Genomic DNA, 25,658 nt, shown 5'->3' on the forward strand with positions numbered 1-25,658 from the left:
GACCCAATGCGCGCTATTCGATGTATCGCGCTAATTTGTTTTCGCAGTTCAATCTTGGTTTTTACGTGTTTGCGGAGCGCGAATCACGCCGCAGTAGATATGGTCGTGAGATTAACGACCGGCAGAATGCTACACGATCGCCGTATCATATAACAGCGGTGATTTTATAAAACAATATTTTTATTTATTTTAATCGCCGACGCCCGCGAAGATGAGCGATGATCACGCGGAATTGCGCACGGCATATATAACAGTTGTGGGAAAATTAGTTCGGCAGTTGGCATTTAAAAAAAAATAACTGCGAATTTATCGAGCGGAATGCGCCGGGCGGTGCGGTATCTGCTAATCGTTACGCACGTACTGAGATTCTGCTTATGCAGTAAGAAGATTTTCACGAAATTCTATGCGTTAAACGATGGAATGTTTTTTCTTTTTAAACGAAAAATTAATCAAATATGAGAGATTGCTGTTTGGTATAGCAATCAAATGTAATATTTTTTAAAAATAAAATATGTTTAATCATAAATATAAGTCGAAGTTTAGCATCGAGACGTTTCACACTAGAAATTCATTTTTATTTTCATTTTTACGCTTTACAATAGTTCAATTCACAATAGACTTTATCAGCAAGTTAAGGAAACAGATAAATAGTCCAAAACATAAGTCGTGTGAAATAGCAGTGAGATAGTCTTTTAGAGACACACATTTTATTTAGAAACACACATTTTGCTTGCACAAATGGTGAGATAAATCATGTACAATTCGTTTACTTTCAAGATAAATGTATGTACGCTTACATACATAAGCTAATGATTACATAATAAAAAGTTTTAATCGTCTGTTGTTTTATGATTTACATATCAGTAGATAAAGCAAAAGTAAGTACTTAATAATAATATTCGTTAAAAATATCCCGATAATTTTTGAAAAACTGATATATACCGAAATTATGTTGTCTTCTTTCGTGTCTTGTGTCATATCTCGTTTCCCCCTCCTAAGACTATCTCGAAGTGATCATGCGCCATCATTCTTAGATTGTGATATAAAATATAGAACGTTTTCAACAGTCGTACATTGTGTAACATTTCTGACGTAGATTCTCTCTATTAACACTCGTGACAGATACCGCACTTCAATTTCTTTCTAAAAGACTATCTCACTACTATAGTCACACAACTTATGTTTTGCACTATTTATCTGTTTCTTTAACTTGCTGATAAAGTCTATTGTGAGTTGAATTATTGTACAACTGGACTATAGTAAAGCATTTTCATCGTCGAAGTGATCGATTAACCACAATGGCAGCGGGAGCATTCGAAATTCTTTGCGGTTGCGTGGCGATTTTGTTTTTACTTTATTACTATCTTACTGCCGACTTCGATTATTGGAGGTCGCGCGGTGTCAATGGACCGAAACCGATCCCGTTCTTCGGCAATATCGCCAAATTCATCCTCGGCAAAAGATCCCTGGGTGATGTCTTGAAAGATGTTTACGAGGAATTCCCGAAAGAACCAATAGTGGGTATGTTTTGGCACGGAGAACCTATTCTTGTTCTGAGGGATACTGAATTCATCAAAAAGGTGTTGATTAAGGACTTCTCCGTCTTTCCCGAACGAAGGCTGATAGTTTTTGAAAAGGTACATTTGCACTTTGCATATATAGGCAATACTTAATTGTAATCATGTGAGGATTTGCAAATTCAATCGAATCGATCGAGAGGCATTATTGTTGATCCATTAGAATTATTATCGTTAATAAGAAAATCGATCGGGCGAGACGCGCAAGAGATTCGGTAGTAAGATGTTAGAGAGTCGAGCGCTGAATGTGAAACCGTGAGAGACACGAGTCGTTAAGTGAAAGAGAGAGAGAAAGATGTGAGACGTGCGAGACAGAGTGCAAGCTTTTCAGAAGCCGGCCAAAAGGCGGCGACGAGCTCCAGTTCTGGTTTGCAAAAATTTACACTCTTGTAAAAAAAAAAAAAAAAAAATGCGCATACGATCGGCTGCAACATATATTTCACAATACAACTTTTCCTTGTCCAAATTATAAAATAGAAAAATATTAAAAATAGAAATGTTATAAAATATAATAAAAATGTAATAGAATAAAATATGATAACATTTAATAAAAGTATATTTTTAGTAATTATTAGAAATTATCAATTTTTCTTCTCTTTTGTCTTGAAATATATATCACGATAAAAAAGCTATATATAAGCTATTATTAGAAAATTTTAAGTATGATGTCAAAAGTCTCTTTCTCTTTCTCTCTCTCTCTCTCTTTCTCTCTCTCTCTCTCTCTCTCTCTCTTTCTCTTTAGGCTGTCTAGTGTGAAGTTGGATTGACGTATAAGTTTCCGGGTAGGCGTTGATCACACAGAAACTTCGAGGGGGAATTTTCTAACGTAATTCCCACTTTCTGATACACTGATGTATAATTTATAGGCCGAACCCCTGTCCATGCACCTCTTCAGACTCGACGCTGTTAGATGGCGACCATTAAGAACGCGACTCTCGCCCATCTTCACGTCCGGAAAGTTGAAGGACATGTTTCACTTGTTGCTGAACTGTTCGGAACACTTCGAGAGCTACATGAGCAAGATAATACCCAAAGACGGGATCGTCGAATGCCGGAATCTGACGGCTAAATTCACCATCGACGTGATCGGATCGTGCGCTTTCGGCATCGAAATCAACGCGCTGAAAGAGGAGAATAACCGCTTCCACGAAATGGGTCGTATGATGTTCCGCAACGATCTAAAGACCGCGATTAGAAACTTATTGAGACAGTTTTCGTGGTTGTTCAAGCACTTTGGACATATTATAGATGATCATGATCTCAACCAATTCATGACAGACCTTACCCGGGATACCATCGATTATCGAAAGCAAAACAATGTATGCCGGCATGATTTCGTTGATACGCTCATAGATCTCAAGGATAATCCAGACAAATTGGGCGAAAATAGTAAGAATAACAATATTCTTTACATTTCTCTCTTCTTCGTGACTTAATTTTTCAAGTTTCAAATGCACTTTATTCGGTCTTAGTTTTATCATGCATAGAAATATTCTAAAAATGTTTATTTTAGATAAAAGATAATATTTGTAGATAAAAGATGATTATAGACGTTAAGATAATAGCTTAAAAATTATAATCAACGGCTGACTAAAATGAAATATTTTTATAGATGTAACGGATATGTTTATCGCTGCTCAAGCAATGGTATTTTTCGCGGCTGGCTTCGAAACGTCTTCTACTACAATGAGTAATGCGATGTACGAGCTGGCGCTGAATCAGGTGATTCAAGACAAAGTTCGAGAGGAGATTAGAGAAGTTCTCAGCAGCGCTGATGGAGTAATATTATATGATAATCTCAAAAAGATGAAATATTTGGATAAAATTTTCCAAGGTCTGTCCGTGCTTCAGGAAAAAATTCTTTAATAATTCGATAAAAATCAGAATTTTCATAAACTATTTGCGTCTAGCTTCGATAAATGGATTCATTTTTGTATTTGTGCTAAGTTAGATGTTTATATTATTTTACAGAAACTCTTAGAAAATATCCACCAGTGATGTATCTTTCGAGGAAAACTATAAGAAATTATACTTTTGAAAATACTAAAATATCCCTACGGAAAGGACAAAAAGTATTCATACCCATTTATGCTATTCAGAATGATCCGAATATTTATCCAAATCCGGATATCTTTGATCCAGAAAGATTTAGCGATGACAATGTAGCACAGAGGGACTCCATGCATTATCTACCTTTTGGAGATGGTCCAAGAAACTGTATCGGTAATTCTAATCTTTTTCTATCTTAAGATAATTTGTTTCGATAAAATTAAAAAGAATTTTTCTTGGAACAAGATTATGTGCACAACTTATTAATGGTGTGTTTTCAGGTGCAAGATTCGCCATTAATCAAATGAAAATTGGCCTCATAAAAGTTCTGATGAATTACAAGATAGATGTTTGTGAGAAAACTCAAATGCCAATTGTTAATCATCCATTGAGCATTATGATGTTGCAACCAAATCACGGCATATACGTAAAATTAACTAGACTTGCCTAAAAAAATAATTTCTATTTTATATGTTACATAAAATAGTAGTTATATAAGATACTTCCATAATAGTGAAGAATATTAGTTGAAATGTAACACTAAGATAATTAATTATGCGAGACTAATCAAATTTACGTAAAAAATAGTTACGTCTAAGATTAACTGGAGTGTTGATATACTACGCGATATTTGCAGCATGTGCGCGGTGTTTGAATTATTCACACTTATACTCACATAATAAACAAACTATATTCGAAAATTAGATGTTTAATTAAAATGGTTCATAGCACGAGACTGATTAAACAAGATGATAATCCAATTGCCAACTGACAGTGACATGTTTGTGTTCGAAAGATCGAAATAAGTCAAAGATTCGATCATCTCGTCATCTGTTATTCATTTATATATTCTCGTGTTAATTTTCGTATTAATTACGTACAGTTGATTTGCAAAAATAAATCTATTGATATGTTACGACGTATAAAATATTAATATAATGTAATAATGACGCGTTAAAGGAGATTAAAATTACTGATAATTTGACATTTGGTTCTGTTGACGGGTATTTATGCAAGTATTATTACACTACTGTTTACTCTTTATTACAATCAGCACACACATAATAAATATAATTATGGATGTTAATTAATTAATTAATATGCGCATACTATAATACATTACTATACATATGCATTATGCAATAATGATATAAAAAAGAATTCAGGAAAAAAATGTTAATGGTAATTTTAATTGTAATTTAACAATATTCTTTAATTCTTTACATTACTATTATATCGGAAATTATTTATAAAAATTCTTACGTAATACTAAAAGAGAAACGAAAGAATATTTCGGTAAAGTTATAATAATTCTTATCGTTATTTGATCATAATCACAACAAATATAGAACAATGAATACAATTATCAGTATTTATCCATTAATTACCATTAATTATTAATTGCGTTACACAATATCATACAACAATATCCGATAATAGTATGTTTTAAGAAGTTAATAATAATACAGCACATATTTTACTAATCTTTTTCAGATCATTGTCATTTTGTATAAGTTTTGTTCGTGATATATCTATTTGAAGAAAGAAGAAAAGAAATATATAATATTTTTAGTGATTAATTGGTAAATTATAATATCAAATTTTATTGCGCTGTTATTTGATATATGTACTAATTACTATTCAACTGCGCTTATATTTGCAAAATTATTTAAAAAAATATAAAACATAAAGTTGTTATATTCTTAACAAAATTTATTGCTAAAAAAAAATAACTTAAAATTACGTCTTGATATTTTCAAATCACTCAATTTATTTTTTCTACAACATCGGAAATAGTTATAAACAGCATTATGCGTGATATTTTTTTACTTATTTTTAAATTAATATTTATAATGCAAACTAAAATTGAAATTTTTGCAATAGAAGAGGTAATCTTAAAAGATTATAAAGTATAAATTGTGATTATGCACCATTTTAAAATATACTAAGGTTTAAAAAAATTGTAGATACAATTTTTACTATTATAAAAATAAAATTTGTGCAAAATGTAGCTATTTTAAAGCGTCATTCGAAGTAAACTAAAAAAAATACACTGATTACTTATCTTGAAACATGTGTATATAAAAGATAATGTTATCATTTTAGCATAATGAATGTCTTCTGTCTTACAAGTAAAACATTACATATGATGATAAGATAAAGAAGTAATGGTAATATAATGCATAATAATAGTGCAAGAACTATATTCAAGAACTTTATTCAAGATCTTCAAGTGCTTCAAATGTTGCACATTAATATATTATTATAATGCAAAGAGTCACAAATTTAACATTATTTTACTGAGTCAGTTTTTACGATAAAAACGTCACCTATATGTGTTTGTATTCTATAAATTTTTATCTGTGTTGTCTAGAATCTTAAAAGTAGAGATTCGCTGCACTTTATTCAGACAAATATTTTATCTCATATAATTTGTCAAATGGTCTTAACATCAAATGGTGATTACAGTTTAGTGCACAGTGAAGCAACGAATCATTGACAAATTTGACCTCGTTTTTTGGATAAAAATAATAATTTAATAAAAAAAATTGGGTACTGCTAAAAAAAGATTAGTGACGTCTACGATGGTGTACGGAGACTATAGTATTTTACTCGGATGTGTTGCATTCGTTCTGATAGTGTATTATTATATCACAGTAAAGTACAACTATTGGAAAGTCCGCGATGTGAAAGGGCCAGCACCGTTGCCGATTGTTGGCAATTTTGGCAGAATTATACTTGGGAAGATATCTCTAAGTACTTATTTGAAAGAAGTCTATGAGAAATACAAAAGAGAATCACTAATAGGAATTCACTGGGGCAGCGAGCCTATTTTGATAGTGAAAGATCCCGTGCTTATAAAAGACATTTTAATTAAAGATTTCTCTGTTTTCATCGACCGAGGAGTAGATTCAAACGAAAGGGTAGGCAATTTAGATTATTTTTGTTCTATTATTGTAAAAATAAAATAAAATTATCCAAGTGTATAATTACCAAACAGTATATAGTTAACAAAACTACAAATATCGTCAAAAATTTTAATTAGTGTTTACTTGTAAAGAATATGTCACAAATAAAATTAATTTACACCTCAAAATATGTTAAACATAAAAATCTATACATCATTTTTTTGTGCGCGTGTTTAGAGATTAAGAAATAAAAACTCAAATAACGAAAATTATGATTCTAAATATAAGTTTTTTGTTGATAAATTTTATAATTTTGTAATTTCTAAATTTTGCATATATGTAGTAACAAATATATTTTAGATTTTATCAACATATTTCAAAGAACACATCATAAAATTCTCAACATTTATGATATTGCTTTGTTAAAGAAAAAAATTTTATATTAATTGTATTTTTTCTACAAGTTTGATTACAAAATAAAAAAGCAAATTTTTACAAGGTAACATAACCAATTATTATTTCTTTTTAGGTAGACCTATTCGGCGTCAATATTTTCAGTGTTGAAGGCAAGCGATGGCGGCCGTTAAGAACTAAGGTTTCGCCTATTTTTTCGTCCGGCAAATTGAAGCAAATGTTTCACATTATGGTGCAGTGTTCGAATAAGTTTGGACAATATCTGGATCAATTGATATCGAAAGAAAGCATCGTCGATTGTCATATGATCACGGCCAAGTACACTGGAGACGTAATTGGTACTTGCTTCTTTGGCATTGATTTGCACATATTGAATGATGGAGAGTGCGAATTTTTGCGAATAATGAAAAAGTTGATGAAACCTAATCTGAAAGGTTTTCTGCGAGAATTCATAAGAGGATGGTTGCCGTCGCTGTACAATTTTATCGGATATTATTTGCAACCACACGACGTTAATGCCTACTTTATGCAAACTGTCACCAATGTCATCGAATATAGACTGAAGAACAATGCAATCAAACATGACTTTGCAGACATACTTGTAGATCTCAAGAAACATCCAGAGAAGCTCCCTGAACTGGGTACAACAGATAAAAAGTTAAGCTCAGCTCTAAATGTAACAGCTAACAATAATTTCGCATTTTGCAGAATTGACAAACGAGATTCTTGTCGCGCAAGCTTTCATATTGTTCGTCGCTGGTTATTTTACATCCTACACAACGATGAGCCATATTTTGCATGAGTTAGCTTTAAATCCACATATACAGAAGCAGCTCAAAGAGGAGATCACAAACGAGCTTGAGAAAACTGGCGGCGCGATAGAGTACGAGAGTATAAAAAGGATGAGTTATCTAGATGCGATTTTCAAAGGCACGATGTTTCGCCATTTTATACTTTTATATTTTGTAGATACCGCTAGTTAAGCAAGATAAAGTAAATTTTTCTTCTTTTTTTTCGTTTTAGAAACTTTGAGGAAGCATCCAGCAGTCACGCACATTATGAGACATGCGGTCACAGATTATACTTTTTCCGGAATAAAACAATTGCGCATTCGTAAAGGGCAGCGGATATGGATACCGATACGTCAATTTCAACATGATCCTGATATCTTTTGTAATCCAGAAGTCTTCGATCCTGAGCGATTCATGGGCAATACTGAGCTAATAGACTCGATGTACTATTTGCCGTTCGGAACAGGTTCGAGAAACTGCATCGGTAAGTCGTCGATAAAGTTCTTCGTTTCGTTCAGAAGACGGAGATATTTTATTATTATACATAACAATCTCATTTATATATATATACGAATTAAAACTAAGCATTTTAAGCAGTTCAATATCCATAAATTTTACAAAATGTAGAAAAAGAAACAAAATAAAAAAAATATGCATAAAATACTCAAGTATTAATATTCAACAAATGAAATGTTTTTAGGTGCTCGTTTTGGAACATATGAGATTAAAGTTGGCATAGTGAGAATAATAAGAAACTTTAAACTGGACGTATGCGAGGAAAGTGGCTCACAAGCCACAAATCAACCTCGTTCGTTTCTACTTTCACCGAGTTCCATGTATCTGAAATTTACTAAAATTAATCATGATTGATTTACATATAATATCGTACATTAACCATAATAATATTTATTTACTAATATAATAAATAACTAATATATTTTGTTTTGCAATGTTATAGATATGTTAAATAAAACAATATTCAATTACCTATATTTCAATATTATAAATATTGAAAGATATTTTTTCTTCTAAAACTAAAAAATACCTGACTTGAACAAAATTTTCTTCGAATAATGATGTTATTGTAGCAACAAAAGACCATTTACCGATCTCAATAAATTATCTTATAAAAAAGACACTCACTCTGTCTCTCTGTTTCTGTATTGAAACAAGTATGCCAGACTTAAAAGAGATTACATTGGAAAACAATAACAATTTATTATTTATTTAGATAATAAATTCTTTAAACATTCCACATATATTATCATTTGTTTGCACAATGCTGTATTCTATTCCATACATAATAACAACGAGCGTAAAACAAAGCATTAAAAAGTTTTATGATAATGACTTATAGTTTTCTTTATCTTATAAAATCTTACGGCTTTAAAACCGTGGTTGCGCAACTAACTTTGCGTTCGGATAAAAACCAGTGACGAAGATTAGATGCTGCTAAAAGGAGATCAATGACGACCACGATAATATACGGAATTTAAAACATCTTATTCGGATGTTTTGCGCTCATTTTGGAGTGTAATGTTATATTCAGTACGTAAAGCACAATTCAATTGTGCTTTGACACTAGCGTTCCTGTCGATTATCGGCAATATGAAAAGAATTTTATTCAGAAAGATATTTTGATTTCTTGAAAAAAGTGTAAAATAAATAAATAAAAATAGTCAAAAAAGAAGTGAAAAATTTTGCCCTTATAAAGAATGCTCTCATTTAAAATTTTTCTATTTTTCTAATCAAGAGAGACACATAAACGAAAAGATTGGCAGTTTGATATGTATAATCTTTTTAGCAATATCAATTTGAATACAATGAGCAACGATGAGTTTTTGTGAATAGCAAAAAGGTACAGAACATTAAGTTCGAAGTTGTGTTTTAGAGAAAGCTTGAGAAGCTGGCTGCAGTGGCTCTACGATTATATCGGGTATTATTTGATCGATCATGTTACACCGTCGAGCACTTTAACAAGAAAGTTATCAGCATCACTGAGTATAGATGAAAGAATAACTTGGTCAAACATGAGTTCACGAGTATACTTATAGATCTGAAGAAAAACTCGCAGAAACTCCTAAACAGAGTATGAAATTAATTTGCGCTTAACTTGCGTGTGTGGTTAAAGTTTTATTTTTTTTTCCCCCAGAAATGACGGATAAAGTATGTCACATTTTTTCTGCTGGCTTCTTCGCGTTCTACATGAGGATAAGCCACATTTTGCGCAAATTAGTTACAAACTCGCGCACGTAAAAGCCGCTCAGAAAGAAAATCATGAATGAGCTGAAAAAACTTGCGGCGAATATAAATTTAAAAAAATATATAAAAGTATAAATGGGATGAATTATATATATATTCAAAAATACGACGTTTTATCATTTCAAACTGTTAAAAATTGAAGATAAATTAAGTTGGAGATAAGATTAAATTAAAGATATTTGCCAGTTAAACGAGAGAAAATCTATTCTTGTTTTTTTTTTATTTTAGAAGTTCTTGGAAAACATTCGCCAGTTAGATATCTTATGAGACGTGCAGTCGCAGATAGTACCTTTTCTGGAATAAAAGTACACATTTGTAAGAGACAGCAGATATGGATACCTGTATACGCAATTCATCTCACTTCTGACATCTATCCTGATCCAGAGGTCTTTGATCCTGAGCGATTCATAAAGAACGATATGTCAGTGAATACATTATCTTTGACGTTGATACTATCTTCCTTTCGGAGTCGACTCTAGAAATTGTATAAAGCAATATTTTGCAAAGATCTCAAAAACAAAAATATTTAATATTATTTAACAACAGTTAGAGTTTTTTAACAGTTTCGTATTATTACAAATATAAATCTGATATTAATTTTATAATATTATTAATCTTATTCGGGATTCTGCAAGAGTAATATTTCGAACATCATTCCTCTACAATTGCGTTTTAGAAACTTGCAGCAGCAATAAACTTCCGTCTTGAATATCTTATTGCGCTTTTAGTTAGTACACCATAATTACGCTAAACGCGATGCTGATGTATCTATTCGGTGTATAATATGATGTTAAATAGTTCGGCGTAAAAATATGACGTTAAGTACCGCTTGGGCAAAATTGTCGATTCATCATCCAACAATGCAATTTTTGAAAAATTTCTTTGACGTGAGATGATTGCGTCGATTTAAAACATTTCAGTGTCGTTTTCAATGCAATACAGATTTTGTAAAATTTTAAAATAAAGATAAAAGAGGCAGCTGACGAAAAGTTAACATTTTACATTTTTCCAGTTATATTCTCGAATTTTAAATATCCATGCCAATGCAGTGCGTTTCGGCGTGTGTACACATGTGTGACTTTTTTGGTTAGCCGACGTACACGTAAATCACTTTCACTGCCCGCGGGTTGCACGAATTAAATCCGGCTTGTTCTGTAATTCAATTTTTAGCTTTTAATACTCGCGCTTTTATACATTGACAGTTGTCATTTTTTTGAATTGTTACATTTTACTGCAACACAAAGCGCATGTAAAAAGCTTCGCGCAGTATATTGGGATACGTGGATATGAAAGATTATTTGGTGGAAAATTAAAAAACTATATCACATGTACGTGACTTTTCAAGTATGCTCACGATACAACATGTTTTGTATTAATTTATTACTATCAATATAATGCGATAATTACCTCGACAAATCCATTCGTCGTTTATTAAGCGTGCTCAACAATGTACATCATAACGTATTGATGTATCGTGTATTATATTTCATCTCTTTGTATTGTTCATTTTCATTCAATATTTATATCAATGCAATTGTCTCTCGGTCAATAGTGTATGACAGCATTGTGAGAATTTAGAATCAATACCGTCTCGGAAATCTATAAGGCCACTTTAAATACGATATCATTACTTCAAACAAATCTTACAGATTGTGCTAATATTTTAACAAATTTTCATTGAGTATTTTATTTCGTATAATTCGCTTGTAGATAACATTTGCTATTTTCTTTCCAAATTTCATATAGTACATTATATAATAGATAAGCGAGTTACGATAAATCTAGTTTTAGTCGAAGAGAAAAAGAGAGTGGCGCGCACAAAGTAGTTACAGACGTGATTGATCAGACACCGGAGTGCAACGTACCGTGTCATTTTGACGGTACTAGTCGCGCAATTGTTATTTTGCGAGACACACAAAGAGCTTTACAAAATGCTTTGTACTTCATGTAATATACATTCCTGTCCACCATGTGTTTCGCACGCATGATATGCCGCTTTAAACATTAAAAGAAATGCTCATGTGTATAACTCTACACCATTCTCTACACTCAGAAACCGAACTCGAATGCAATTTTGAAGAATGATCAAGTATCTTGAATGTCGATAGAAGACCAAAGAGGCAAAAAATATCAATATTCACGATGTTACAAGTGGAAAGGCTAGATTCTCTTGTAAATTTTGTACAATTTTGTACATCTATTTTTCTCCGCTATACCTAATTCCATTCGTGCACGCCGGAATATCACTTCTTCCACTTGTCAACCACACCAGCACGCAGAATGCTGGTCCCGAAAGCTGGACCCTCATTTTTCACACCTCTTTTCGGACTACAAGCTAAATACAAATGACACGCGGTTCCCTTTATTCCGCAGCGCTCGCGGTCCCAACGCTTTTCAGCGACAGCAGTCGTTTTCTAGTCGTTCGCCGATTCGCGAAGTGTTGGGGGTGCGCGCGTCCTAGAGTAGGACGAGGCCGGGCGCGAGAACGGCGAAGGGGATGAAAAGTGATCGGCGGGCGCTTTAAGCGGCCGCCGCACCGGAGGGTGACGGACCTGCACGAGCCGTACCGAGTCGAGCCGAAAGCTCCGACGACTCCGTCAGTAGGCCTGCCGCAACGCAGCAGTGAGCGCGCCTTCCACCCTAAGCAGGGATTCGCATTTCGGTCGATCGGTTTAGGACCATAGCGCTGATCCGATCATCGATCCCTTCGCGCGAGTGATTTGGTTCGAAATCGGCTGATCTCGTGGTTTCGCCGCGATCCACAGTGACAAGTGTATCCGCGAGACCGATTCTTTCCGGCACAGCGGAGGTGGACGACCTTCATGCGGTGCTATACGCGTCCCAGAAGGAACTTGGCACGAATTCGCCACCGTGGGCTACTGACCCGAAGTGTGATTTGGTAACGGGATTATGCGACTGTAACACTTTCTCTCAAGAAAATAAATTATATATTTTTCACCAATAAATAGATAGCATAACGCGTAGATAAGTAATTTCTCTCTGGCAATCGATCATTTCCGTCTGTACCTGAAATCTCACCGGATCGATTAATAAATCCGCCGATCGATCCGAGTGATTAGAGAATGCAAATGCTTCCGGATTTTCCGCCTGAACACTCTTATTCTTCTTGCGCGACTATAATTATCAAGAGCGGAGCAGCGTGAAGCTCGCGGAGGATGACGGATGCGTAATGAGGAGAGTGGGCGGTAGTCCCAATATATCAGAGTGCAACGTAAAATGTTTCCGTGTGCGAGATACGGCGGCGATAGCCCGTAACATCACCCCATAACGAACGCTCGATGTTGTCGCGCGATACAACGATACGAAGTGTCACCTAACTTATCGATTCTTCCGTCCCACGTTCTCGAAAACATCATTACGTCATTGTTGTCGAGCGATGACGGAGGAGCCAGCGGTGGATCATTTGCGCGCGTGAGGCTTAGTGGTGTATGAAGTGAACGCCAATAGACTGTGCAAGAATGTACAATTACCCGATCGAGTAACCCCGTTAAACGACGCTGAAGTTTGCGTACATAAATAACGCGCGTAATGTATATCGCGCCCTTAAGAAGCCGCGCGACTTACCTGTAATCCTCAGTTTTACGTCGAGAGTCTACCGGCTAATAGTACCTTGCGTGCTCCGTGAACTGCACTTAAGCCTCTTCGTTTCAAAGCGCAGGTCGAGCCCCCGTCTTGCCTCGCTCGTTACCGTTAAAAGTGTATATCGGACGTTTTATATCGGCGGCGTGACCGCCGTGTGTGTGAAAATCGGCCGTTGCGGAGAGGACTCGGGCGCCGGGTCGAATCGATGCGACGGACTCTCTCGTCCTTCGCGTCTAACAACGAGATGCGTACATTAGAGCCGAGATTCCGGACGACCTGACGGATCTCCGAGGATTTGTCTCATTGAAAGGTATCAGCCGCGTTGGCTTCCGACTTAAGCACGGGATTTAAGGAGGACGGTATCTGCACGGGCAGGCGGGGGGACGGGTGGAAGAGCAAGGATTCATTCCGCTTACAATGGAGAGGATGCTTTTGCTGATGAGCTTGCTGGCCCGGTTCGTCGTGGCGGAAGTTTTGCTCGGCGACATCGACGAGCCACGTAAGTGAATGAAAAAAAAGACTCACAAGTTTTTTCCTCGCGAGAGAAAAGAATAAAGAATAATATGTAATTGCGAGAGACGAGCTCTCGTTTCGCTTGCGTCCGTTAATGGGATTGGAGAAACAAATAATTGGTCCGGATCGGAAGGTACTTTTATTCTTGTTCTAACATTTCCTCTGCTCCGGTTTATGTTCTCACCAAAGTTCCGTTATCGCTTGTACACGCCTGGCACGTTTAAGGCTAAGTATCGCCGTTGCTTTCGCAGGCAACGGGGAAAATGTTTACGCTTGCAATATTCCCCCCCGCTTTCAACATAGTGGAAAATATTTACGTGCTTGCATTAAGATCGCTTATATCGATGCTTGTATCGATTCCCCATATCACAATGCAGAGTAATGAACCGATGGATGCCAGGTGACATGGTGGTGTAGTGACATGCAAATAATAGATGATTAATTTTCTCTAATAAAATATTAGTGTCGACTTCTGTCGATAAAAATCAACTTTGATTCTCGATAAACTGTTCTTAAATTGTGAGCGTCCGTCAATTAAAATTCAATTTAATGGATAATATTATCAATTAAAGCTTTTTAATTATTAAAATATTTGAAATAAAAAATAATAAAAATTGTGGTTATATATATATATATAATTAAATTCTAATAAAAATATTTTAATATTCTCTATATATTATATATAAGTATTTAAAAGTATGTATCACGGAGAAAATTAAAATTGTAATATAATATCGAATCCTTAACCTTTGATTAAATGTTTCGCGTGATGCGAGAGAGCAGGAGAGAAAACATTGAAATAAATGTTTCTGAAGAGACGCGCACAATTGTATGGCAGATAAAACACTTTCTCTTCGTCACACACTGTCGACCGTATCCAATAGTCCGGCGCACAGAACTTTGACAGACACTATAAGCGCTTGAATAAACGACGATAATTGGATTAATTAACAAAGTCAACTATAGTGGACTGTTTCATGACTGTGTCTCTGAAAAAAAAGATCACAGCACCCATTTTCGTCTATTAAACGAAAAGTATGCGACGTGCGGCAACTAGGCCACTCAACCAGTTATCCGAAGACAAAAGAGAGCCCGGTTTTTATTTGATTCATTCTTTTCAATTCAATGTTCAAATAGGGCAAACATTAATTGTCGGATTTTTTAAACTTTTATAAAAAAGATTGTCTATCTCTATATTAGAGATAGAAACTATCACCTAATCATATTATTGCATAGGTTTTTTACGCGCATATCGCGCAGATGCACATCAATGATAGCAATAAACAAGCATTAATTGTACGATTCGCCGATTGTCGTCTAAAATTATTGCATCGACGGAACATGTCGTTGGGTCGTGCCGCAATTATCATATAACAACGGCTTGAACAAATAGGGCATTAAATGCAAAACTAAATCGAGCAAGACGGGAATTTATTCGGTAATCCGATATGTCGGCGTTATACGGGCCGATGCACGACGGAGCGACAAATGACGTGTCCTCTGATTTATAGCACACGCGTAAAAGGACACGACGAAATTTCAGGCGGCGACGCGGTCGCGATTTATGCCCGCTAATTAATGGCGAAGGACAAGTTGGCGCGACCGTCATCGTAATGACATCGCCGACAACCTCATAATCGTTATGGCGCGCACCGTGCTATGCGTCGCGTGCGCGCGATCGGTCAGGGAAAAAAAAAGAAGAGGCAGGCGTGCATTAATTTTGACGCACGCACGGAACGTGAGCGGCGTTCGGGAATTCGCCGCCTGTCAATAGTTGTTTTGCGGGCGCGCCCTCCGCCACCGTCGTGCTCTACGACATCGGACAGGACCGCAACCCGTTTATTTAATCGATGCATTATGCAAATTGACATAACGGCTCCACTTCGGATGCAGTAATCGACCACCATCTCTCGACAGATTCACAATGGGCCCAACGTGTACGCTGAATAATTGGCAGTAGCGTATCGTGGGCTGAAAATCAAAGCCGCCGCATGCACCCTTCCTCACCCCTCTCACCCCCGCCGTGCCAACCCCCATTTTCCCACCCCCCTCGAATTTCCGTGTATATCAGGAACCAACCCAATGGACCCCCTTCCGCGAGTAACGCGCGCACACAAACGCGGTTATGGTATGTACGCTGTAGATTCGGACGCTCTGTTGTTCTGGTTCTGTTGAATTGAATGCACACGGGGAGAAAAGCAGAGGACATGACTTGTATACGGGAGGAAAAAAGCATGCAAAAAATAAAATTATTTTACTGGAAATTGGATCTTTTTTTACTGGGAATTTACTGAACTGAATTTTACTGGAATTTTTATAATTAAAGAGTTGTGTAAAGCGCGCTATGGAACAAAGAACTACGAAATAAAGGATACCTACAATTCAACATCGAAGTGTAAAATCGTTGCCAAAATCACGGCTTCGATCATTTCACACCATTCTGCATTTCTTACACCTCTCTGATTTTCGATCACAAAAACAAATTTCAATAATTCATATTAATTTAATTATTTTGACGCATTTTTTAAATCTCCTAAGATTTGTTACATAAAATATTGAACAATTCTGATGTGCCGTGCTGTATGATTAAACTATTGAAACTTTGTTCTTGGGCGTTCGGATTGGTCAACAGCATTCAAAGTATTCGAAAAACAAATAAACGATGCTATAATCAAATAAGATTTTAACCATGTTAGCTATATTCTTCGTTCGTTGACGTATCCAGCGTCCTTGTCATGGTTTAAACGCCGATTATACTAAAGTAGAACGATTGTAAAGTTAATATCGGTTCGCAGTAATGCTACCTTGTCTACCTCAATTGGCATAGTACATAGAACATCAAATTTTTATTCGATCGTTAAACTGGATAGATTACGATCGGAGACATCCAACGACGTCCATATATCGTGAACTTCGCCGTTTCGTAGCAGGTGACTTTACACTCTATATTGCTGACAGCAAAACAAATTATAAAAGTACGTGGAGTTTCCAATAATATATGTGCAATTTCATGTATGTACAGTTGCGATAATAATTGCAAAAGTTTGAATTAGAAGTTGAAGATCTCTTGCCTGAGTAAAGATAAAAAAATGTATTTTAAACAAGTAATTGCATTTGAAATTTTCCATTAAAAAAATATCTGGAATTTTTGATTAAAATAAGTCTTGGTTGACTATTTTTGATAACTTCTGAACGATTGAATCATTCACTTTAGACTTTATATGATATACAAATATAAATCATTAAATCTTTTTTTTTCTATATGTCACAGTTATTAAAAGACTCTGGACTGTTTATTACAAAATATAAAAATTATAAGACATGTAATATTGTTATTACAGGCGAGTGCATTCGTTTGTGCGTATCTGCACGTTGACGCTTAAGTCAAATGAATCTTCCAACAAAATTCTTTACAGAAGTGAGCATAAATCACGCGCAAAGATTTAATCGACGTTAAAAAAATTTTAACGCGACAATTGAAAAATATCAGCGGCCAGCACAACCACTTTTGCTTCAACTTTTCCACTTTATTTATTTTTGTCGTTTAACAAATACAAATTTTAATTAATAAAAGTTTTTTGAATATTTTTCACGTTGTTCAAAACGTAAATGTACAAGTTTTCGAAATAATAGTATCAAGCAATTGTTTGTATTCGGTAGCAAGCAATTGTTATCATTATACATTGCATATTGCAAATTGTTTATATTCGATACATTTTAAAATCATGATAAGCGCTATTGTTCCTTTCCGCTTGATTTACAAACACCATCAATATCTGCGGCTAACGTTCGAAGCGTCGCATCGGACGCGTTTAAACGACTACAGATCTCCCCGCGGTAAGCCGCGCGCTCGTAACGGAGCGTAATGCGTGCAGTAACGGTCCATTACGGGTAAAGATATTGAAATTCCGCAGAAGTGCAACTTCGGCGGATGGAAACTTAAAATTCTTTCACCGGCGTTTGCGCCACCGCCGCCGCCGCCGCGGTCGCGGCCAGTCGCCGACTCGAGTTTCATATCGCGTATAAGAAGACGCGGGGAAGTTTATAAAGCACGGGGTAAAAGCGGCAGTATTCCACGGGCGTTGCGGCCGCGGGCTCAAAATAAAAGGAAACTGCAATTACAGCCAACGGCGGTGGTGGCGGCAGTCGTGAGGAGAACAAGCGCGCCGTGGGAATCGAGAAAGCGCAGTCGTCGTACCTCCGCCGGGATGTCATCCGCGTCCACGTCGCCGCGGGTTACGGGAGAGATAGGGAGAGATACAACAACAAAAAAACAGAGGGGAAAAAGAGAAAATGGGCTTCAACGTCCGCTGCAAAATATACGGTAACGATCGGTGACTCCAGATAACCGGAAGCTCAGCGTGAATCGGGCGTCCGGACGCACGACGGCGCCTTGCCTGGGTTTGCATATACCCAGCGGCGCGCACGTTCGTCCCATTCGGAAACCGCAATGCAACTGCAGTTGGAACGTGACGCCGCGGGCCGCGGGGAGGCGTATTTTTGATACGCCGTATTGTTCCTCCCTCCTCTCTCTTTTTTCTTCTTCTTTTTGTTTTTAGAGAGCGCGATTTTACTGCCGGTGATTTTACTGCGCGATTGTACCACACAGGGTGGATATATGCGGTTACATAGAAGTGCGCGATTTATCTCGATCGTTGATACTAGGGAACGAACTAGAAAGATGGGCAGTTATTTTGATATTGAGGCATCGTTATGGAGTCATTTGTCATGGTTATGCGAAATGCATCGCAATATGTCTGTCCTCGTGAAATCTTTGTGCAATTTAAAGTTAACTCTTAACAAAAATGCTGAAATAGATGTCAATTTTTAATTAAGCAATCGAAAGCGGGAGTCATCTTTTTACAAATTAAGCTTCAAGATGCAAGCAGATAATGAAATCTTATTCCTCGTTTAATTTCAAGTAGATCTTACTTTAATTAAATTTTAATTTTCAGGCTTTATCATTATAATATTTGACGTTAAACATTATAAAAGTAAAATAAGAATTAATATTATGATAATTAAAAAAAGATAGCGTTTAATATCAACGTGTTTAAAAAAAAAATTAGCATCCATTTTTTTGAAGAAACCAAAGATGAAATTTAAGTGCAGAACGTTTGCATAAAATAGATTTTAACATTTTAAGCTTTAACAATATATAAAAAACTTCAAATTACATATTATATTTTTCTATACTATATTTTAATTAATTTCTCTCGAAAGATTTTTATTAGATTTATTCAGCATCTGAATTTAAATATTAAAAATTCTACGATCGCAAAATTATAAATAAAACCATAAGTCTTTTACGTGAATAAAAGTATTACTAGTGAAATTAAAATAACCAGTCGTTTTCTGTTTACAGTTTGAAAATTTGCAATATTAAATATCTTGGCATTAAAGCTTCGAATCGTTCATTTTATCGATTTGCCAATACGGAATTATAATGTAATTGAAAATTATTTTTGTTGAAAAGACATTTTTATCGTGGTCGAGAAATAAAGAAGAAGAAAAGTTGAAATTTGGAATATAGCTTGCGGAAAAGTGTAATAGCGTAAACTCACGAAAATAATACGCTTACAAAAAATTATTTAATATTAAGCTAAAGTTGCAAGGCAATTTTTAATAAAAGTTTCGCCTATCGGAAGTTCTTCCGTTCGACAAGTTTCGCTGCATCGAAATTCCGCGTCGCGTCGTTGCAGCTTCTCGTTTTCGTGTCATTGCGCTTATGTCTCTTGCGCACCAATGTCGTAACAGTTTCTATTTGTAATGCAAGATCATGTCATCCTCCTCAATATTACGATTTTCTCGCATTCAGCTCGTAAAAGCCAGACGACGTCATTTTCCGCCTGGCATATTACTGCTTGAATATCGCAGCGACGTTCAACAAAACGCGCATGCATAATATTAATCCTTTTATTGCACCTTTTTCCTTCTATGACGTAATCAGCACATGTGGAATATCGACTTGATGTGACGTAACATTTCACATCTAATAAATAATATTTTCGCAAGAAAATTTTTTAAATTTTATTCGAGATGTTCAATCTTTCTAAGACAAGTATTTCCAACTAAATATAATTGTTTTTTATTGCATTCTAAAATTATTAAAATATAATTATTGATATTATATGTTATGACTAATTATTAAGTATTGCGAAGATACGTTTTCATAAAGAAATAATTGATATAATTTGATCTGTCAGTTATCAGTTGTCGGCGCTTTAAGGCTGCATTTTAAGAAGTTTAGAAAAAATAGAATTGGCAGCATACGTGTTGAGAAATAATCGACGATTATACCGACGTGCTGTTGATTGCACGTCACCGAAGTCACGATATTTAATTCCGCAATCAAAGAGTCATAAAAGCCGCGTTACAGCGCCTATCGTCGTCAGCGTTATTAATTTTCAAACTGCGCAGGGGCTACGCCCGGAAGGCGGACCGCGGGCGGGCGAGGGGGCGCTTGCCGGGGGATACTTCGTAAATCACTCGACGGGATTTATTATCGAGGATGTTCGCGTAAATGGCGGCGCCGCGGTGGCTTCGACCGCAGCACCGGAAAAGAAAGGAAAAGCCAGCGTCGGGCGCGACGATGGAAAGCGAGCGAGCGAGCGAGCCCGTGGCTGGATGACTCGTTCGTAAGAGAAGGATATCCGGCCTTGAAAAGCGAGAGGCAAAAACGGGCGGAGAGAGACGGCGGGGAAAAAGTAGAATAAAAAAAAAAAGTGAGAAGAGCGGGAGAAACATCGCGGGAACTATTTTCCACAACGGTGCGGTGTACAGTATTCGGTTGGTACGCCAGCGCGAAATAAGTCGGCACAGCCAAGCGATATGTGTAGCGCGAGAAAAACAGGAAACCGCGGTATTTCAAAGTCCTGGTTGGCTAACGAACGATCGTAACCGGCTGGTTGGTTGGCTGACCGGTCAAACTTTTCGCTAGTACGCGGCGGAGAACCTTCCGGCGAAAATTTTCCGCGAGCTCCAGCGAGCTGTGACTAATGCGCTACTTCGCCGCGATTCTCTCCCAACGATAGGGCTATTCAGAGGGAAGAAAATAAAGAATGTAAGGAATTCAATTTTTTAGGAATGTATGCCATTTTTCGACTGCATTTCTCAATTAAAGTGTTCTTTTTACGATTTGATAATTGTAAACTTTGTTCTACAATTTTAAGTGGAATTTTATTTTAAATATTTACGAATATTCATTCTCATTGAAAAGCGATATTACACTAACACGTTTACTAGAAAGCATCTTGGTAATCAAGATAAGCGCACAAATTTGCATTTAGATGTGTAAAAATATTGTTTCTGTCGCGTACACATACACAGAAGGGTGGATTTTGTCAATTGTCCGTCGCCCATCAATCGCATCTCAGCAATAAATCAAACAGCGAACGTCGAGCGACGCACCGACATTGTCACGGATGCGAACTCCAGGTTTCTCCCGATGCGTTGATTACTTGTGCCACGAATCAGAATTTCGACCAGTCGATACTTCATTGCACGCGAAACGCGAAAACCGTACAACAATCGCGCATCGACCGACTTTCCTATCACGCGATGTTTCCACTTCGGCTATTGATTATCCGGCGGATATCACACGTATTTATCGGTCGTCCGTAATATGCTCAGCGGTGAACGAAACGCAGAGATTTGCATGCGCGCGTAATGCAACCCGCTCGTTGTCCGGAAACGTAACGGGAGCGCGGATGAAAATCCCAAAGGGATTTTGGAACCCGCCGAACAATAATCGTTTCATTTATTTAGCGCGCTGTCAATGCTCGAGAGGGAGTTTACCTTCTTCGCGCTGAACGCCAGCTACAATTTCGACATTTATTGATATTAAATATTACGCGGCGTATTTGGCGACTACGTTAATCGTCGAAAATAATTGTCGTGCCTGATATCTGCATAAAACCGCCCTCTCGGTCTCCGTGTTTTCAATTATTTATGCTATGTTATGCACGTACCGAGTATACATTCTATAGCTAATTAGAATAATGCAGAGAATGGCGACGTTGCAATGCTGCGGTACAACCGGTAAAATTTATTCAATACTAACAGCGCTAATTTTACATAGGAATCTTGATGAATTATTAAAGACTCGTTCTCCCTTCTCAGAGGGGGGGGGGGGAAGAGGAGTTACATACATTTCATGGCTTTTCTATTTGGCTGTTCGCCAAATGGCAGCCTTTTTGATTAAATAAATTGGTCTTTGTAAACGTCTACCCATATTATCCACGGCGCTTCAAAATTTCAAATTCCTTCTTTAATACTGTAATTATAACTTCAATCTTTCTTAACGTTAGAATATAATCTAGATGCTAAATAAAATATTGCAAATAAACACGCTTAGTATGTACGCTAATTAAAACTTAATCCTTTCGATATATATTACAGTTGTTATAGCACGCCAATTTATTTTTCTTTTTATATTTGAAAGTATTTTTACATCTGAAATAAAACTTTCTGAAAAAATTTTTTAATAAAACTATGACCTTAATACTCAGTACTTCATCAATTTCCTTTTAATCGTTAATTATATAATTATAAAATAAAATCTCCGAATTAAATTCAAATTAATATTCTAAACTTAGATTTAAATATAAGACTATTGTTTTTTAAAATAAATTGTAATATTAGACGTAATAAAATTTTTTACATGTTTATAGTTACAAAATATGCATATACGCCCCGCGGGTGCAACAAACGTTTCTGAGGGAGCGTATACATACCTATATATATATATATATGTATGTCTTTTATACAGAAAGAATTAAATCATACTGCGTACACAATTCCTTTTGCTGCAAGAATTAATATGCAGAGGGAACTGATAAAAGATTCTTTAACAAAAAAGTACAGAGTATGTACAGAGACTCGCGAAAACAGAAATGATGGAAACATGCACTATGAATGTTGCACAATGCTCGAACGGATCTGCTTCGTACACGTGACATCATTACTGCTTTGCATTTTATCGGCCACCTCGGTTCGCCTCGCGACAAATGCGCGGATAACACGTGCGGATAACAAGGCCGATACGCGTGAATTTGTCGCAAGTGTCGCGAGCTTCGTCTTTACGCAAGCTTTCGCGGCAAATTACATTTCTGCGATTTCCTTCTTCCCAAGCGTCCCTCCGTCCTCGCCCCCCCCCCGACAAAGAGCCGTTACTCACAAAGCGCGCTAAGTCGTAATACCCGTAAAACTCTTCTCGCGCGTCCGAAAGTTCTTTAAACGATCTCCCGCGCGCGGGGAGAGGGGACCTCTTTGATCATAATCTAGCCCGGAGTTATTTGGGGAGCTCCTGAATTCCAACGCGCGGCGGCTATCGAGCGAGATAAAGTCGGGGCGAAATCTTTTTTTTCCCCGAATAAAGGCAGAGGGAGAACGGTTAGATCCTTATCTAAGAAAGAACCCTATCACTTTCCCCCCCCTCCTCCTTCCTCAAGAATGATCATCTCTTCTGATCACCGAAAAAAACGAAGCGTGCTTAATATCGCTTTTTCGACAACCCACAGTTGATTTTCTCGAACTAACGGCTGTAAATCGGCGTTTATCCGTTACATTTCGATGACGGATAACCGTTGATTGCTCCTCTGAACGCACGGTCGTCCAGTTACAGTGTCTACGGCGAACAGGTGCTTGAATAAAATCGCTGGCGTGGATTAATAGGCAATCAGTGTGCCGTTCTACGAGAAGGCTGTTCTGCAGCTTCACCGGTGATCTCGTTATCCGTCGCTCGCGGATACAGAGTAATTTTATTTGAATCGCGCACAATCCACGGATTACAGATCGCGTTTGCGTTTTCTCAGCCGTGGCGAGTGTCGCCGCAGCGCGACTAATGGGTTTCTCACAAGCGGAATATCGCTGTACGCAAATTGCGCCTATAATACACGCATGTTCCGCATGCTTGCGACTCGATGAGTCTCTGTCGGATCTAATGCGCTCGTTCCCTTCAGTCACCGTCGCGCGAAATTGCGGCCGAAAAACCAACAATGCTCGTGCACTTCGGCCAGTTAGATTTACAGTTCCACGCAATCTCGAATGTCCTTTTATTAATCCGCGTATCCCATTCTTTATCTCCCGCCTCGCCGTAATCCGTTCCTCGCTGAGAAATGCCAAGCGTGACTCGGAAAAGCTGCTTTCGGTCCGTCGCCATAAGGATCCGGTCGGGGAGTCTCTTTATTTTATTCTCCGTCTATCTCGCGTCCCTTTTACGTGTTCCCAACCGCAGCAGGCGCGACGCGAGAAGGAGAAAGTCCGAGAACTCAATGCGGGACTGATTGGCCCGCGCGATTGCCCGTGGTCCACCGCGATTGTCTTGGAAACGTCGCCCGGAAAGAAATCCGGCCGCAGTAACGTCGAAGTCTCGAAGGAAAAAGAAGACGAGGAGAAGGGGACGTAAGCGGACATAGGAAGAGGGAGAGAAACGGAGAGAGCGAAAGAGACGGCGAAGGGAAGTGATGGTGCGATTCCGCGATCGCGCGACCGCGCGAGACGCCGAGCATGCTGCGGCGGCGGGGCGGGGCGCCTCGCTTTCTTCCATTTTATCCCGCGGATCTGGATTCATTCGGCCGGACTGCCAGCCAACCATCGGGCCACCCTCTAATGCCCCGGATCTTTATACGCTTCTTGGCCGCCCAACGCCGGTTTCGAATGGAAGAAACACCGGCATCGATCGCGCCAGAATAGCACGATTCCTTTCGGCCGGCCTGAATCGCCGGAGATCCGAGAAGATCCTCGAAACAATTGTACGCCGACTACGCTCCTTCGCGACAGGCTCCTTTGTTCGCGAAACGAAAGGAAGCTCCTCTTTCTCTTTCTCGTCCCGCTCCTATCTGATGATTCTCTTTCTATTTATGCAATGAAGTCGCATCTGGATTTTCCTCGCTTTGTTCTTTGATCTCGATGACAGATGCAACTTACGTCACGCCGTGCGAAATCTTACGCGAAATAGGCTAGCTTAGAGATAGATGATCATAGCGGAGTTACTCTCGGAATGATACTGTTTTACGGGTGCCCCTTACGGCCGGCTCCATCGGAATCAGTTAACTTTAATCTTGGTTTCATTGCGCGCGGCGATTAAACTGCGATTAAAATTAGAGCGACGTTGCCGAAAGCGACGTAATTAAGCGTCTCAAAAGTGAAACACGGGCAGGATATCCATTTTTCCTCACACGCGATAATCCTGCGAATTTCTGCTACGCCACCGGTTAGCGCGTTATATTTTCTTGCCAGTTTATTCCGGCATATTCCCCGCGATACGCCCGATACTCAGCGGAGGATTTCTCCCTCCCGTCTCCGCAAAGAAATACCTATGTATTTCTCGATGAAACTCGGATACCTGGTAGGTGAAAAGGTCACCGCCTATCGAAAGGCGAGTAAATGCGCGGCGCAGCGCGCGGAAAGACGCGACCGGTTCTGTCGCACCTGCTCCGAGAGTTACCTCCCTTTTCCTCTCCGCCTCCTCGTACATACGCCATCCCGCATAATAATCCAGTCTCCTCGTTTCTCGATGCTCCCCTCTGTCGCTCTTC

At 37.7% G+C, this 25,658-nt stretch overlaps 3 protein-coding genes and 1 long non-coding RNA gene across 4 annotated transcripts in view; 3 read left to right on the plus strand and 1 right to left on the minus strand.

Moving 5' to 3' along the window:
• Positions 1 to 1,048: 1,048 nt before the first annotated feature.
• LOC105668771 (cytochrome P450 6A1) lies at positions 1,049 to 4,542 on the plus strand. Its single transcript, XM_012361310.2, has 5 exons — positions 1,049 to 1,637; positions 2,444 to 2,966; positions 3,190 to 3,411; positions 3,549 to 3,800; positions 3,908 to 4,542. The coding sequence occupies exons 1-5, from the start codon at positions 1,299 to 1,301 to the stop codon at positions 4,075 to 4,077; spliced, it is 1,506 nt and encodes a 501-aa protein (XP_012216733.2). The 5' UTR covers positions 1,049 to 1,298; the 3' UTR covers positions 4,078 to 4,542.
• A 314-nt stretch (positions 4,543 to 4,856) lies between these two features.
• On the plus strand, positions 4,857 to 9,416 carry LOC105668772 (probable cytochrome P450 6a14). Its single transcript, XM_012361311.2, has 5 exons — positions 4,857 to 6,550; positions 7,065 to 7,590; positions 7,658 to 7,879; positions 7,973 to 8,224; positions 8,441 to 9,416. The coding sequence occupies exons 1-5, from the start codon at positions 6,212 to 6,214 to the stop codon at positions 8,608 to 8,610; spliced, it is 1,509 nt and encodes a 502-aa protein (XP_012216734.2). The 5' UTR covers positions 4,857 to 6,211; the 3' UTR covers positions 8,611 to 9,416.
• A 990-nt stretch (positions 9,417 to 10,406) lies between these two features.
• The window catches only part of LOC136998753 (uncharacterized), a 75,836-nt gene continuing 60,584 nt past the window's right edge, over positions 10,407 to 25,658 (minus strand). The window contains exon 5 of the long non-coding RNA XR_010889289.1: positions 10,407 to 10,477. This is a non-coding gene — a long non-coding RNA (uncharacterized lncRNA). The remainder of the gene's footprint in view (positions 10,478 to 25,658) is intronic.
• LOC105668770 (neural cell adhesion molecule 2-like) overlaps positions 12,585 to 25,658 on the plus strand; it is a 29,739-nt gene continuing 16,665 nt past the window's right edge. Inside the window, exon 1 of the mRNA XM_012361309.2 lies at positions 12,585 to 14,104. Within this exon, the coding sequence (XP_012216732.1) occupies positions 14,023 to 14,104 (82 nt within the window). The 5' untranslated portion in view covers positions 12,585 to 14,022. The remainder of the gene's footprint in view (positions 14,105 to 25,658) is intronic.

Source organism: Linepithema humile, chromosome 3 (genome assembly GCF_040581485.1).
Source record: "Linepithema humile isolate Giens D197 chromosome 3, Lhum_UNIL_v1.0, whole genome shotgun sequence".
In the NCBI taxonomy this organism is placed as follows: domain Eukaryota; kingdom Metazoa; phylum Arthropoda; class Insecta; order Hymenoptera; family Formicidae; genus Linepithema; species Linepithema humile.